Genomic DNA, 14,755 nt, shown 5'->3' with positions numbered 1-14,755 from the left:
CCCGCACGTACGTGCTTGCCCGTACGTGCGTGCAAAAAAACATGCGTGCAAACAACAACAACAAAAAAAAACTTTGAAACCACGTGGCAGTAACGACCACAGAACCCCCCCCCCCCCCCCCTCTATTTACATGAAATGGTTTGGTCCATTCGCAAAGCCAAAGCGAACGGCTTGCGAGTACGGTAGAACCCCCCCCTCTATTTACATGAAATGGTTTGGTCCATTCGCAAAGCCAAAGCGAACGGCTTGCGAGTACGGTGACCATACCTTGGGAACCACTTGTCCGATTAATTTCAAACCTTGAAAAGGCACATCCTCGGGTCCCCAGCAATATACCTGGCAAGTTTCAAGTATATCGGACCCGTGGTTGTCGAGAAACAGCGGTCACAGACAAACACACACACACACACACACAGACACACACACATACACACAGAGATTACTGGAATTATAGATAGATAATTCAGCTTTTACTCGCAGCCGTAGAAGAGTGACTACTATAATTCAGCTCAGCTTTTAATTACGAAATTGGCCCAGCCCGCCCGAGGCGGCCTCAACCGGCCTCGCAACCTAGCCTATAACCTTCCTGGGGCCCGTCCCGACATTTTTGGTTCTTTTTGAATGAATTTACTACTACAATTCAGCTTTTACTCGTGGCCGTGGAAGATTGACTACTATAATTCAGCTCAGCTTTTAATTGCGAAATGGGCGCAGCCTGGCTGAGGTGGGCCTCGACCGGTCTCGACACCTTGCCTAAAACCTTCCCGGAGCCCGTCCCGACATTTTTTGTTTCAGAGGTTTCCTCCTATCTTTCACCGTTCAGGATATTAGCGTGTGCAGACAAATAAACAAACAAACAAACAAAAACTTTATTTTATATATATAGAAGATAGATAGATTGCATGCACAAAGTACTATGACGTCACGTCTGTACTTAAAACAGACATTTATTTAAAGGTACAAGTTTGAGTAAAGTAGTTCTTACATCGTGCCAACCAAACCGTTTGTGGAAGCGGATGTTAATGTGACGAGATTCAGCCATTTTGTTAGGAAACAGGGATTCAACGACAACGATACAAGCTCTTCCTTCCTTCCCTGAACTGTCCCACAATGGACATGTCGATGACATCACGTCCCCAATCCGATCACATCACAATAGAGATCCATGGGGCGTGTGTGTGGTGTGGAAAAGTGTAATTGTATTCCACGTGAACAGACAAACCGGATGTAATCAAAGGCAAAAAGGATTTTCATTCAAGTGTTTATGAGTCAGAGGAAAATAGAATAACCCTGTGGGAAGCATCAAGTCGATGCCGGGAGCGAAAGGCCCAAACACTTAGACGACGAAGACTACGACTCTGGGTGTCTCGTTAAAAATAACATATCGAGCCGATGAAAATGACCGCAATGACCAGCACGACAACCGGCATAAAGCTCTCTTTGGATAGTTTTTCCCTGTTGAGCATCTCTTTCCGCCTTTGCCTCCGATACTGTACTTGACGCAACTGGTGACTGTAGGTGGACCTGTAAAAGGTGTCAAAACCGTGTGAGGTGTTGTCACCACTCGCACGCCACTCTCCAGGAGTCGGCTCGGCGGTCTCGAGCGGAGATCGCACGGTCCTTTCTGCAGCCTGGAGGGGAAAAGAGGAAAGATTGAACAAGTCTCTGCCATACAGTACATAGTTACTGGAAAGGACCGATGGCAATGTGAACGTACACCGTACCTAGCAACATTTCCTCCATTGGTGTTAAAGGGTTACCTGCTTTGCTTACTTCTCGTCTCATTTATGGAGGTTCCTTAAGGAAGCATTCTTGGTCCTCCATCATTTCACCCTTGAGCTTTGGATCAGCTTAAGAAAAGTAAAAAAAATTTTTTTTTAAATAATTCTTCCTACATCTTCAGCCAACCTGCTCTACCTTCTCGCTTATGGTTGTCCACTCTGCACACCTATTACCAGGTGAAGGTCGTGTACCTGCAGTTGCTTCACTGCCGATATTCGTCGACCCTTTAATCCTGAAATTGACCCGTTAATGCGCTTTTCTTGTCTACTTCTCCATTTTTTTTTTTTCCACACCCCACCTCAATCCTGCTTAACTTACAATTACAAACCAGGGAACCGCAGGTAGGCACGGAATATTTAAATTAGCCGATGGTGTGAACAAACTTGTGAAAGTACCATGCAGAGGTGATTCCGACCAGGTTACATCAAAATCGGGTGGATACTTTTTTGGAAGTCAAAAGTAGCGATCCCCGAAGCGTAATGACCTTTGACCTTTATATTGACCTACTTAATATGCAAATTTTTGATGGGATTTGCAAGGAATCAGGTGACCTTGGTCTTCAGAAGTTTGGTGAAAATAGGACGTTTAGTTGTACAGGTGATGAAAGTTGTGGTCAGGTTTAATCAGAATGGTGAGTGTCGTATTGGGGAGAAAGTAAACATCTATTTGTTTTAGCGGGTTGGGGGAGTTAGGGAGGGAGGGGGGTTGGGGGGTCACACCTGGACCCGCTTTGACCCATCCCCCTATACCAGGTGATTTTTTTTAATGCCATGAACAAACTTTGATGCATCACGGATGATGAAGACTGGTCAGGTTACATCGACATAGTAGGCTATGAGCCAAGGGGGTTGGTCGGTACCATACAGATGGAGTAAGGCTCATTGTGATTTTTAGCAAGATATATGTCCCTAGATATGAAAAAGAAGTGATAGCAGTGTATAACTCTCGGCCATCTCTGTGTTATCACCCGAAATATTATTATACGCCCGCTTCGCTTCGCCAAAAAATGTGATATTTGCTAAAATTGGAATAAATATGTTTTTAAGGACCACAGAGTGCCAATAATTTGCATACTGGATGCCAACTAATATAGTAATAGAAATATAGAACATTTGTGGGGGTTATTTATCAAAATATTGATATAATGACAAAAAATATGTTAAATGTAGTGAAAAAGTGGTCGAAATCGCTTCGAGTTCAGAATTCACATTGTACATTTTTGTCAATATTTCAAAAATGAAAACTCCCAGAGTAACATTTGACCCCTCAAAATCTTCGCAAGGAACCACTGCATTGGAATATATCATTACTTTGTAATATGGTGGTTGTTTGGGGCACATATTTTGGCAAAGTTCAAAATATGTTCAACCATACCCCCTAATTTTGATATTGTGGAACGAAACATAGCTTTTGAACATTTTAGGTTTATTCGTCTACTACTTTTGGTATCTCAGTGTAATTTTTGGTATTAGCTAGTATCCTAAAGTAGGTTTGTAACATCAGCTACATTATATTTCACAATGCATGCAAACTTGCTCCACACTCTAGGTTTATCATGATCTCTCGAACAAATACGATCTCGATCTCGATCTCGGCACTCTGTGGTCCTTAAAAACATATTTATTCCAATTTTAGCAAATATCACATTTTTTGGCGAAGCGAAGCGGGCGTATAATAATATTTCGGGTGATAACACAGAGATGGCCGAGAGTTATACACTGCTATCACTTTTTTTTCATATCTAGGGACATATATCTTGCTAAAAATCACAATGAGCCTTACTCCATCTGTATGGTACCGACCGGTCAATTTGGGGGGTCTGGCTCATAGCCTATAATGAGTACAGGTAGTACTTTGACTCTTGTGCCACGTGACGAGTCGGATCGGTTTACCCCAGCTCACCTGTATATCAGACGCCGTGAGAACACCTTGATCGTATTTCCTGCGTAGCCAAGGGTTACCAAGAACCGTGTACGCCTCAACCACCGCCGTGAACCTCCGCACCGCCTCCTGGCTTCCGTGGTTGCGATCTGGGTGGTACAGGAAGGACTGCCGGTAATAAGCACCTTTGATTTGCGAAGGTGATGTCTCCGGGTTCACGCCAAGAACCGAGTACAGGTTGGTAGAAGTCGCTCTATCATTCGTGTGGCCATTAACACCTTTGGCCCGTACTCTGTGAGTCGACACGGATCGCAGGAAGACGGCGATGCACGGACAGCACCAAGGTGTACGATGACCCGCGGGTCGGCAACGAAACCACATCATGAAGGAAAACACACCTTTCATGGGATACCTATGTCCCCTGTACACCTGTGTGTATCATTATAAAAGATATTGATGAACGTATATTCAACGCTCCAACCTTTACCGATGGCGAGGTGACCGAGGTCCACTTCCTGCCGATCCGAATTCCTCCATGAACATCATCAAAACCGGGCAGGTGGCCGCTCGGAAAGATCAACACGTACGAATGCTTTTCTCTAAGTCTCCCATCTCCTAGATTCAGTTACCTGGGACAAATCGGTCTTATTAAAATCGAGTGCAACCCAAAGGCAACATCGGACCGAGTGTTTTCACCATTTACGTTTCCCCCTTTGCGCGGAAAATACCGTTGAGGGTGTATGTGTAATAGTAATAGGTACCTTGCGCATGGCGGTGTAATTGGCACGGTGCGCATGGCGGTGTAATAGGCATGGTGCGCATGGCGGTGTAATAGGCACGGTGCGCATGGCGGTGTAATAGGCATGGTGCGCATGGCGGTGTAATAGGCACGGTGTAATAGGCACGGTGCGCATGGCGGTGTAATAGGCATGGTGTGCATGGCGGTGTAATAGGCACGGTGCGCATGGCGGTGTAATAGGCACGGTGCGCATGGCGGTGTAATAGGCACGGTGCGCATGGCGGTGTAATAGTAATAGTACCTTGCGCATGGCGGTGTAATAGGCACGGTGCGCATGGCGGTGTAATAGTAATAGGTACCTTGCGCATGGCGGTGTAATAGGCATGGTGCGCATGGCGGTGTAATATGCACGGTGCGCATGGCGGTGTAATAGTAATAGTACCTTGCGCATGGCGGTGTAAAAGGCATGGTGCGCATGGCGGTGTAATAGGCACAGTGCGCATGGCGGTGTAATAGGCACGGTGCGCATGGCGGTGTAATAGTAATAGTACCTTGCGCATGGCGGTGTAAAAGGCATGGTGCGCATGGCGGTGTAATAGGCACAGTGCGCATGGCGGTGTAATAGGCACGGTGCGCATGGCGGTGTAATAGTAATAGTACCTTGCGCATGGCGGTGTAATAGGCACGGTGCGCATGGCGGTGTAATAGTAAAGTACCTTGCGCATGGCGGTGTAATAGGCACGGTGCGCATGGCGGTGTAATAGGCACGGTGCGCATGGCGGTGTAATAGTAATAGGTACCTTGCGCATGGCGGTGTAATAGGCATGGTGCGCATGGCGGTGTAATAGGCACGGTGCGGGTTGGCGGTGTAATAGGCACGGTGCGCATGGCGGTGTAATAGGCACGGTGCGCATGGCGGTGTAATAGTAATAGGTACCTTGCGCATGGCGGTGTAATAGGCACGGTGCGCATGGCGGTGTAATAGGTATGGTGCGCATGGCGGTGTAATAGGCATAGTTCGAATCAAATATGGTAAAGCGGAGCAAGGTAGCCACTCGTGCAAAACAGTGAAGTACCCAATGGACGCGCTCGGTGGCCCTTTTAGCAGGCAGAGTGAGCTTGCGCTCGCCAATCATCTACAATGTCTTATCTGTACATTATGAAATAATTTTAGCATCTACATATCACGAAATAGTAAATTAGAAGTGTTGAAGGTTGGCAACAATCCAGCATCCCTTTAAATTAACCCTTTGAGCTTCATATACATGTACTAATATATCCAGTGTAAATGCTTGGAAGGAGTGATTCATGTAACGTCTGTGACGATGTTTCATTGTGACGATGTCTGTGTTCACGGTGGTGTTTGATGTGACGGTCAACATGAACGTAATTTCGTAATGTTTTTCGTTTTTATTTTCGTAATCGTTTAATGAGCGTTTCATGTTTAATGAACGTTTAATGATCGTAAGAATAATGTTTAATGATCATTAAATGAATGAATGAAATGAATGAAAGTTATGAATAATGCCATGGCGTCGCGTTGGCAGCAGTGACAATATAAAAATGTTTGCCAAGAACTTCAAAGAGAGAAAAGGAACTTTTATCAGCAATGTCGTGTGTCCTGAAGTTCGAAGCTGAAGAAGAGAAACAAAATCATTCCATTTTTTTCCTAAAGAAACGCGTACAGTTGACGTCACTAATCACGATTTGAAACACGATGGAATAATATTTACCGATATGAACTGTGATGTGGTTTTTTAAATTGAAATTCTAAAAATACTGTTTAGATTTTGATGATTTGCGTGTGATAGTTAACGGATGTTTATATAAATCGCGCCTCCCAATTGAAGCCCCGCCCTCAGGGCGGGTACCGTTGCTCGGGCGACACAACAATTTTTACCGCTTTGCTTTGAAGAGCGGGAATGGAGGGGGAGGAGCCTGTTAATATGTCTGGTTGAAGGCTTTGGGCTGTGAGGTGAGGGGGGTTGAAGCACAGAACTCAAATAGACGTAGAAGTCTATGCAGGCCGCTGTGTGGCCCCTCCGCCGCAACGCGGCAGCCATTTTAGTTAGCGCAAGACACCACCGCTTTCTGCGTACAGATAGGCCTATTGTTAACATGAGCAGTGTGAATGTTCAACAAATATCAGCAATATGCCTTCTTGTGCTGCAATAAACTGTACAAATCGACTTGTGAAAGGTTCTGGGAAAACATTCCACAAGTAAGTAATTTATTTTTCTTAATTATGAAGAGTTTACTCGCCAAACTCTAGTTAAACTTTCACGTTATGCACAGATGTAGTTTTTCGTTTATGTAGTCCCATCTGTTAGTTTGTGTGTGTTTGTGTGTGTGTGTGTGTTTGCGGATTTGTCAGTGCATTTTGACTTGAACCAAAGGCCGTGCCTTTGCTTGAACTTAAGGACTCTAGCTCTTAATCTCTTCTCTCCCAATTTTGTTGAGCCACACACAATTTTGGGCTGTTAGGAGATGCATAAACATGTTCAGTTATCAAGGATCTAGGTTAACATTTGTCGTCTAATTAGACTAATAGGGTTGTATTTTGTAATCGCTTTCTTTATCGTTAGTAATTGTTACTTTGTGGAAAATATTGGTGTGACGCGTGAGTGAGTGCAATCTGTGCCCATTTGCCCTATAGTGGGGGGGCCAATGTAGCAGATTGAAATGCCCGGTGAAATTGCTTGTTAATTTTTGGACACTGGTTGGGCTGTCTTTAGGGATGATATAAGTTCTAGAAAAAATATGTCTCCAATTGTTTCAAGTTCTTTATGGCGGCCATTTTGGATTTTCAAAATGGCGGATGTCGAAAACGTAAAATTCCATTATCTTGGCTTCTAAATGACCTAGAGTTTCGATTCTGGTGTCCAGTTGTACATTTTTGGGGATAGAGAATTGAATGAAACCTTCTTTAATAACCTACAAGGGATAAAAATAGGTTTTTATGGCACAGCCGAACCAGTGTCCAAAATCTAACTTAATGCACATCTATCTTAATTGTTATTTGTTATTTGTATGTTCCAGATTCGTGACCCTGAGCTATGATGGAGCCAAAAAGCAAGAAAACCAAGAAAGAAACTGATTTCACACTTTGCATTCAGTGCCAGGATCCCCAAGGTGCACTAGTGACTGAGCCAGCACTGGGCTCATATGCAAAGTTTCTCCAGTTCATCCAGGAGAGGGCACGATATGGTGATGCCGACTTCAAACAGATCAGCGAACGATTAAGCTGTTTCACTGCCACTGACTTGAGGAACAATAAAGCAAAGTGGCACCGGGCATGTTATGGATCTACATGCAACACTGCTCACCTGGAGCGTGCTAGAGTTCGCCACCAGAAAGCCTGCGAACATGGCGACACCCAGCATCTTCATAAGAGGTGTGGACGTCCTTCTTCTGCACCTGCCGCTGCAAGTACCTCAGGTTCTACGCAAGACGAGACTCTTCGCTTCACACGTTCATCATCAACTCCATTCAACAGAGACCTTTGTTTCTTCTGTCAAGAGGTCACTAAGGAAAGTGTACATGTTGTATGCACGTTCAACGCAGGTAAACAGCTGAAGAAAGCTGTTGAAGAAGGCAGCAACCACAAGTGGAAAGTTCAGCTGAGTGCTGCCATCAGTGCACATGATGCTCATGCGATCGACGTCAAGTATCATCTCCCATGCTGGGTGCAGAATGTCCAACGTGCTCCCAAGAGTGGGACATCAAGTGATGACAAAGAACACATACTGCAAGAAACTAATGTTATCAAAATAGCCGCAGACATTGAGTTTGTCAGCCTTGTTCGCTCTCTACTCCAAGCTGGTGAAATTCTCAACATGTCTGACCTGAAGTCGGTTTACTCCAGGATTCTTGACAATAATGGTGTGCACAATGTCCCATCACCTACTACCCAAGGCATGAAGGAGAAAATCAACTCTCACATTGATGACGTTCACTTCATGAAACCAAAACGTCGAAACGAGTCAGACTGTGTATTCTCCACTGCCGTGCGTGATGCAGCTGTCGAAGATGCAATGACGAAGACAAATGAAAAAAACATCGAACAACTGTTTGAGAGTGCCTCTGTTCTCCGCAGTGCCATTGCTTGTCAGAACAAGCACCCATGGCAATTTGAAGGAGAAATGAACACTGATGATGCTGAAAAGCATGTACCCAAAGTACTCTATGCTTTCCTCCGCTGGCTACTGGAAGGACCAGCCACGAGCATTGAGCCAGAGACTATGCGCTCAGCCACTATTCATCGAGATGTTATAACCATCAGTCAGAACATCATGTACGGCTACAAGTCAAAACGCCAAGTCACGTACAAGCCCAAAGAGCCAGATGCACCATTCCGCCATCGCTTAGAATGGCCACAGCAGCTCGCCGTTGCCATTGTAGTCCATCAGTCCACCAGAAACAAGAAGCTTCTGGATTTCCTGCATGGGTCAGCGAACCAGGGCGGACCAGGGCTGTTGATATTATAGTCGGATCTTGCGGTTGGAGACACAGCTGGCCAACTCAGTCATAGAGTCTACGACAGAACAGGGTGTATACTTTCCAAGAACCATGCGCATAGGGACGTTTGTCTTCTTTGCAGTGGACAACAGTGACTTCAATGAAGACACACCTGATGGGAAGCGGACACTCCATGCTACAGCCTGGGCACTCTACCAACGACGGGAACATGCACCCTCCACAGATGAACATAGAACACTGACACTACATGACCGAAAGGCCAGACACCGCTCACTCAAGGTTCTGACTGCTCCAGACTTTGTTCCTTGCCAAGCACCAAACAAACAATCTGCCACAGGTACCACGTATAGCTTCAAGACACGGTCAAACCCAGATGTCACCAAGCCGTACTCTGCGACGGACACAGTGTGGCTACTTTCACGCACAATCATGCGAACAGCTGAAGCTGAGGACGTACAAGACGACATCATCCCACCAGATGACCAGCTGCAAGCTGCAGAACCCCAGCATGCTGACCCTGTTGGGTCACTCGTCCACGATCCAAAACAACCACCTGGCAGTAGGATCAAGCATCACAATATCCCAACTTGGACAGCCTACAACTCACTGCTCTCCTCTTCGAAGCCTCTGACAGAGGTCAACGCCCTGCCATTGGTAGCAGCACCAGCCCATGAATGGCAAACACTGATAACAGTCTTGAAACAGACACAGCAAATCAACTGCATGGTCATGGGTCCCGATAGGAAGACAGTGATCACCTTAGACATGGCCCTGTATGAGCGAGCCAAACAGCTGGAGATGACCAGAGATGACTGCAAAGGCAAGTGGGTACTGCGACTAGGGGAGATGCACACTGTGATGGCTGCACTGAGGGCTGCTGGGAATGCCATAGAGGACCATCCTAGAAGATCTACCCAAGAAGTCAACTGGCACTGGTCAGCAGCCAGACGACGACAATCCTGAACATACTCCACCCCCTCCCAAGAAGGTGACTGTCATAGACGGCATGGCATTAGTGCAAGCAATGGGTAAGCCACAATGGGTCAAAACATGTGCCCAGTGGGCTGGCCATTTCAATGCAACACTGGACTGCAAGACCAACGGGTATGATGAAGTCCACCTCGTGTTTGACCGATATGATCTGCCAAATTCACTGAAAGAGGCCACACGGGAGAGGCGCCAAGGTGGCAAGCCGCCCACTGCTTACCACGTTCAAGACAGCACCCTGATTGGGAAACTGACAGCAAAACAGTTCCTGTCGCACACCAACACCAAAGATGAGCTAACTGTCTATCTGGCAAAGAAAGCTCTGTGTCACTTTGAGGGGACTACCAAGGTCTTCATCGTCACTTCAAGGCAGGATGTCTTCTCCAACTGCATGGATGTACAGCATCTCCGTAGCTCCCAGGAGGAGGCTGATACGAGGATCTTTCTTCACAGTCTAGATGCCGTCCGAAGAGGTGCAACACAGCTGTACATTCAGTCACCTGATACTGATGTATTCATCCTAGCACTCCACCGGTACCATGAACTATGCAAAGACGCATACTTCATCACGGGTGTGGGGAACAAGAAGAGGCAAATCTCACTGGAACCAATAGTACATGAACTTGGTGTCAGGAAGGCTGCAGCCCTACCAGGATTCCATGCATTCACGGGAGCAGACCAGACTGGTCGGTTTGCCGGCAAGGGAAAGCTCACATGTTGGCAAGCCCTCAATAGGTGCTCTGTTGAGGTGGTATCTGCGTTTCATGACCTTGGGGCCTCTGAGGAGCTGAGAGCTGACACAGAAAGTGACATTGAGGCATTTGTATGCCAGCTGTATGAGCCTCGTACTACAGTTGTGGATGTGGGCAAGCTGAGGTGGAGACTGTTTACCAAGAAACAGCTAGAGGCACAGAAGCTGCCACCAACACGGGGAGCTTTACATGAAGCCATTGCTCGTGCACATTTCCAGCCCATGGTGTGGCATCAGGCTGATGTACCGGACCCCCAGCTTCCACAACCAACAGAACATGGATGGAGAGCAGAAGGAGATCAGCTGGTGCCCATCACAACCAAGGACCCTCCAGCCCCAGCTGCCATCACACATCTAATCAAATGTAACTGCAAGAAGACCCAATGCATGTCTCACTGCTCATGCAGGTCTCAGCATCTCAACTGTTCTGAGATGTGTATGTGTGGGGCAGATGAAGAGGTGTGTGGTAACACGGGTCAGGAGCGCCCCATGGGAATCGATAACACTGATGATGAGGAGGATGGAGATCCTTCAATGTAACAATGAACACTGCCAACTAAAAATATTGCACAAAGACATTATAAGTGTACATTTGAACACTAAAGTCCAGCCTTTATGTGATTTAGAAGTGAAAATGATGGAAAAAAAAAATATATGTGTTGGCATAAGTGCGTGAAAATCCAAGATGGCTGCCATAAGAACCCTTTTGATCATATGTAGGTGTATAAATGTGTGTTTATTGGATTAAGTATCCGCAAATATGTACATTTGGACACCAAAATTAACACTCTAGGTCATTTAGAAGCCAAGATAATGACAATTTCGGTTTTCAACAAACGCCATTTTGATAATCCAAAATGGCCGCTATAAAGAACTTGAAAAAAATGGAGACATATTTTTTCTACAACTTCTATCATCCCTAAAGACAACCCAACCAGTGTCCACAAATTAACATTTGAATTCAACGGGAAAACATTGGCCCCCCCACTACTAGTTGATCATAATGTAGGGTGAGAGCCAAGATAACATTACGAGTTTAACTGATAAAAGAAATAAAGCTTGATAAAGTATTTCCCTTGCTGTGTGTACAATGTCGCCAAGCAAAAAATATTGGGGGCTAGAGTATGGTCTAGTGATTGAATTTTCGGACACTGTACCGTATATAGAGTGTAGAAAACATGTGGGGGGCAGGCGCGTAGGAAGCAGTTTTGGTTGGGGGGGGGTGGGCAAAGACCCAAGGGGGCTCACAAATTTTGTCTTTTCTTTTGAATATAGATTTCCCAAGGATGGTTCAACCCTTCAGAAAGAATGGCTCGTAAAGATGAGGAGGGACAAGTGGACACCCAGCAAGTATGCCAGCCTATGCTCGGATCATTTTGATGCTGAGTGCTTTGACCGTACTGGCCTGATAACCAGACTTCGCCAAGGTTCAATTCCAACCATTTTCAACTTCCCAAATCATCTCCAAAAGGTAAGTAAAATTCAGAATTCTTGCATTAGGCCGGTTTACTAACTAAAGAATAGAGGCCAAAATAAAATAAAATAAAATTTTCCTTCCAAACTTTCTGACAACCAAAAATATATATCATAATAAATGAATGAATGAAAAATACAAAATAAACATTTTTATCAATCTAAAGTTCCGATGAAGTTTAAGCTACCATTGAAATGCAGACAAATTGTCTGATCCATTCCAAAGGCAGTAACACATACATGTACTATACATATATAATTTGTGAATTTTGGGAAACTGAACTAGTCTAGTTATACATTTTCTTTTGTTTATTTTTATCTTTGTCACTTTTAGACTGTGAAACAGCGCAAACCACCTCGTCCAAGAACCAGCCAGAACGACTCTCCAACTTCGTCTTCAGAAACACCACAGTGCTTGGCGGGTTCATCCAGCAAGGCACTGCCTACATCTCCAATCAAGCAACATCATCATGACCACACTTACTTTGTTTCGGATAGTCCAAGGGGTGTGAAACGTAAGCTGGACAAAATGCAAGATATTGTCATCTCTCATCAAAAGCGACTCAAAAACACTCAACGTAAATCTCGTAGACTTCGGAAAAAAGTCGACACTCTAGAGACCGTGGTAAACACCCTGAAACAGAAAAATCTTATGTCAGAGCAAGGACTAGACATGCTTCAAGCATCCTGCAATGTCCCCGCAGATCCGAATGCATCATCATGCCCGATTGAAGAATGAGAAGTTGAGTGGACCATTTGTAAGAAAACAATTATCAAAATTAATCTTGTTCAAACACCAGTGAGCTTTTATACAGAGATTTCTTCGGATGGCTTGTGAAAATGACATTCACATGTTGTAATGGCATCATTATTGTTTGTAACACTTACAATGTAACACTTACATTACAATGTAACACACGTTGTAATGGCATATGTTTTTAATGCTTTTTCTACGGGAAATATATATATCTGTATTGTATTTTGACTGAATGGAAATATTGGAAAATACATTACTAGAAAACTAAGAAAAATATTCATGTTTGTTCTTGTGTTTTAACGTGCATATTAAATTGCATTCATCATTATAGATTCATAGAATAGATTTAAAGAATTAACAAATAGTAGAAAGAGAGAGGGAGAGAGCATATAGTAGAAAGAGAGAGAGCGAGAGAGAGAGAAAGAGAGAGAGAAAGAGAGAGTGAGTGTGTGTGGGGGGGGGGGGGGGGGGGGGAGGGAGGGGGAGGAAGGGAAGATGTAAAAACATGACCAGAAGGGGAAGATAGTAGAGTGAGAGAAGGGAACAGGAATGAGGGGGAGGAGGGGGGGGGGGGTAGTGGAGAGCAAAAAAAGTCAAGTTCTGTGATGGAGAAACTATCATACTGAGAATTGGCATGAGAAGGGAGTGGAAAGGGGGAGAGAGAGAGAGAGAGGGGGGGGGGGGGGGTTGTGTGTTTGTTTTTAGAGCTGGAGAGACAATTATGTTGAGAACTGGAAAATAATAGAGGAAGAGAGGAGCAGGAAAGAGAAGGAGGGAGAGAGTGGTAAAAAGTACATGAGAAAGGAGCAATAGGCAGAAAGAGAAAGAGAGGGAGAGGGGGTACAAGAACCAGCAAATAGTAAGGAGTGAGAGATTAGCAGCTAGAGATGAAATGGAAAACTACCGGGGAATTCGGATAAACGATGTCAAGATGCCAGGAAAATGCTTCGACAGAGATTTAAATTATGAATAGAATTCATAAAATAGTGTTTAAAAGCAACACAACACCGTCCAATATAAAAATTCACGTCCACTCATCCACTTCCACTAGGCCTAGCTAGCGCACACGTTCGCCTATTCAGTTCTTGCGCTAACTAAAATGGCGGCGTGAGCGCGCGAGCGGGGCCACCGCTGTGTGTGTGTCGTGAACGGGCATAGTTCTTCTACGTCTATTTGAGTTCTGTGGGTTGAAGCCAGGTTTTAGTCTTACAGCCGCCATGTTGGTGCTCACCTGCGCGCACGTAGCCAACATCATGATGATGAGGTTAGAAAGAGACGACAAGTGATGTAAAGAGTTGTGGATGTGGTCAAACTCATTGGTAAGAGGGGACTGAGCTGCAGAGGAAGTAATGAAGAAGCAGCACACACACTGACAATGAGGAGATCGACCATGGTACATTTCTGGAAGTTGTAAAACTACCTCGGCAGTATGATTCCTGCACAGCCGATCATCTCTCTCACGATGTCCAGAGCAGCAAGAAGCAACATGAGGCCATGTTAATGAATAATGGGCCGACCGAGGTGAAGGATGCCCAGCCCGGTTTGAAGACCCAGTCCGCTCCTGCTGACTACCTTTACTTAGTTTAGATTTCTTTTAATGCTTCCTCATCTGGTCCCTAATTAATGTCTCCACCACCTTACCTACACCTGAAGTCAACCTAACAGGTGTACATTTCCACAATTCTTCTCTTGACCCTTTATTAAATAACGAGTTACATTTGCTTCTCTCCAATCCTGATACCTGTCCTGACTCCAGTAAGATCTTAAATATATCCGTTAGCTTGTCGCTTACCTGTTCTGATAACATTTCACCTGCTCTGATAACCTCACGCTTACCTGCTCAGCCATTTCTTCCTTACCTGCTCAGCCATCTCTTCCTTACCTGCTCAGCCATCTCTTCCTTACC

General features: G+C 45.1%; 2 protein-coding genes across 3 annotated transcripts; one reads left to right on the top strand and one right to left on the bottom strand.

Annotated features, from left to right (window-relative positions):
• Positions 1-848: 848 nt before the first annotated feature.
• On the bottom strand, positions 849-4,408 carry LOC137429556 (dnaJ homolog subfamily C member 30, mitochondrial). Its single transcript, XM_068119559.2, has 2 exons — positions 3,685-4,408; positions 849-1,631 (listed from the first exon to the last, which is right to left on the bottom strand). Exons 1-2 carry the CDS (start codon positions 4,066-4,068, stop codon positions 1,371-1,373), a joined length of 645 nt encoding a protein of 214 aa, XP_067975660.1. The 5' UTR covers positions 4,069-4,408; the 3' UTR covers positions 849-1,370.
• Positions 4,409-6,256: 1,848 nt separating this feature from the next.
• Positions 6,257-13,175, top strand: LOC137429555 (THAP domain-containing protein 1). 2 transcript variants are annotated; one of them, XM_078779576.1, is made up of 3 exons: positions 6,257-6,377; positions 11,895-12,090; positions 12,427-13,175. In XM_078779576.1, the coding sequence occupies exons 2-3, from the start codon at positions 11,941-11,943 to the stop codon at positions 12,829-12,831; spliced, it is 555 nt and encodes a 184-aa protein (XP_078635702.1). In that variant the 5' UTR covers positions 6,257-6,377; positions 11,895-11,940; the 3' UTR covers positions 12,832-13,175. The 2 variants fall into 2 exon arrangements, with proteins under 2 accessions (XP_078635702.1, XP_067975659.2); XM_068119558.2 differs by having other exon boundaries at positions 6,257-6,623.
• The last annotated feature ends 1,580 nt before the right edge of the window (positions 13,176-14,755 follow it).

Source organism: Myxine glutinosa, chromosome 6 (assembly GCF_964187855.1).
Source record: "Myxine glutinosa chromosome 6, kmMyxGlut1.1, whole genome shotgun sequence".
NCBI lineage: Eukaryota > Metazoa > Chordata > Myxini > Myxiniformes > Myxinidae > Myxine > Myxine glutinosa.
This window is presented reverse-complemented; position numbering and strand designations above follow the sequence as displayed.

Bases quoted from the DNA above. Each gene is read 5' to 3' on its own strand.
- LOC137429556 (XM_068119559.2), bottom strand. From the start codon at position 4,068: ATGAAAGGTGTGTTTTCCTTCATGATGTGGTTTCGTTGCCGACCCGCG. The intron at 1,632-3,684 runs GTGAGCTGGGGT...TTTCCCCTCCAG, and splicing joins TCACGGCGTCTGATATACAG to GCTGCAGAAAGGACCGTGCG.
- LOC137429555 (XM_068119558.2), top strand. From the start codon at position 6,556: ATGCCTTCTTGTGCTGCAATAAACTGTACAAATCGACTTGTGAAAGGT. The intron at 6,624-11,894 runs GTAAGTAATTTA...TTTTGAATATAG, and splicing joins TCTGGGAAAACATTCCACAA to ATTTCCCAAGGATGGTTCAA. The intron at 12,091-12,426 runs GTAAGTAAAATT...TGTCACTTTTAG, and splicing joins TCCCAAATCATCTCCAAAAG to ACTGTGAAACAGCGCAAACC.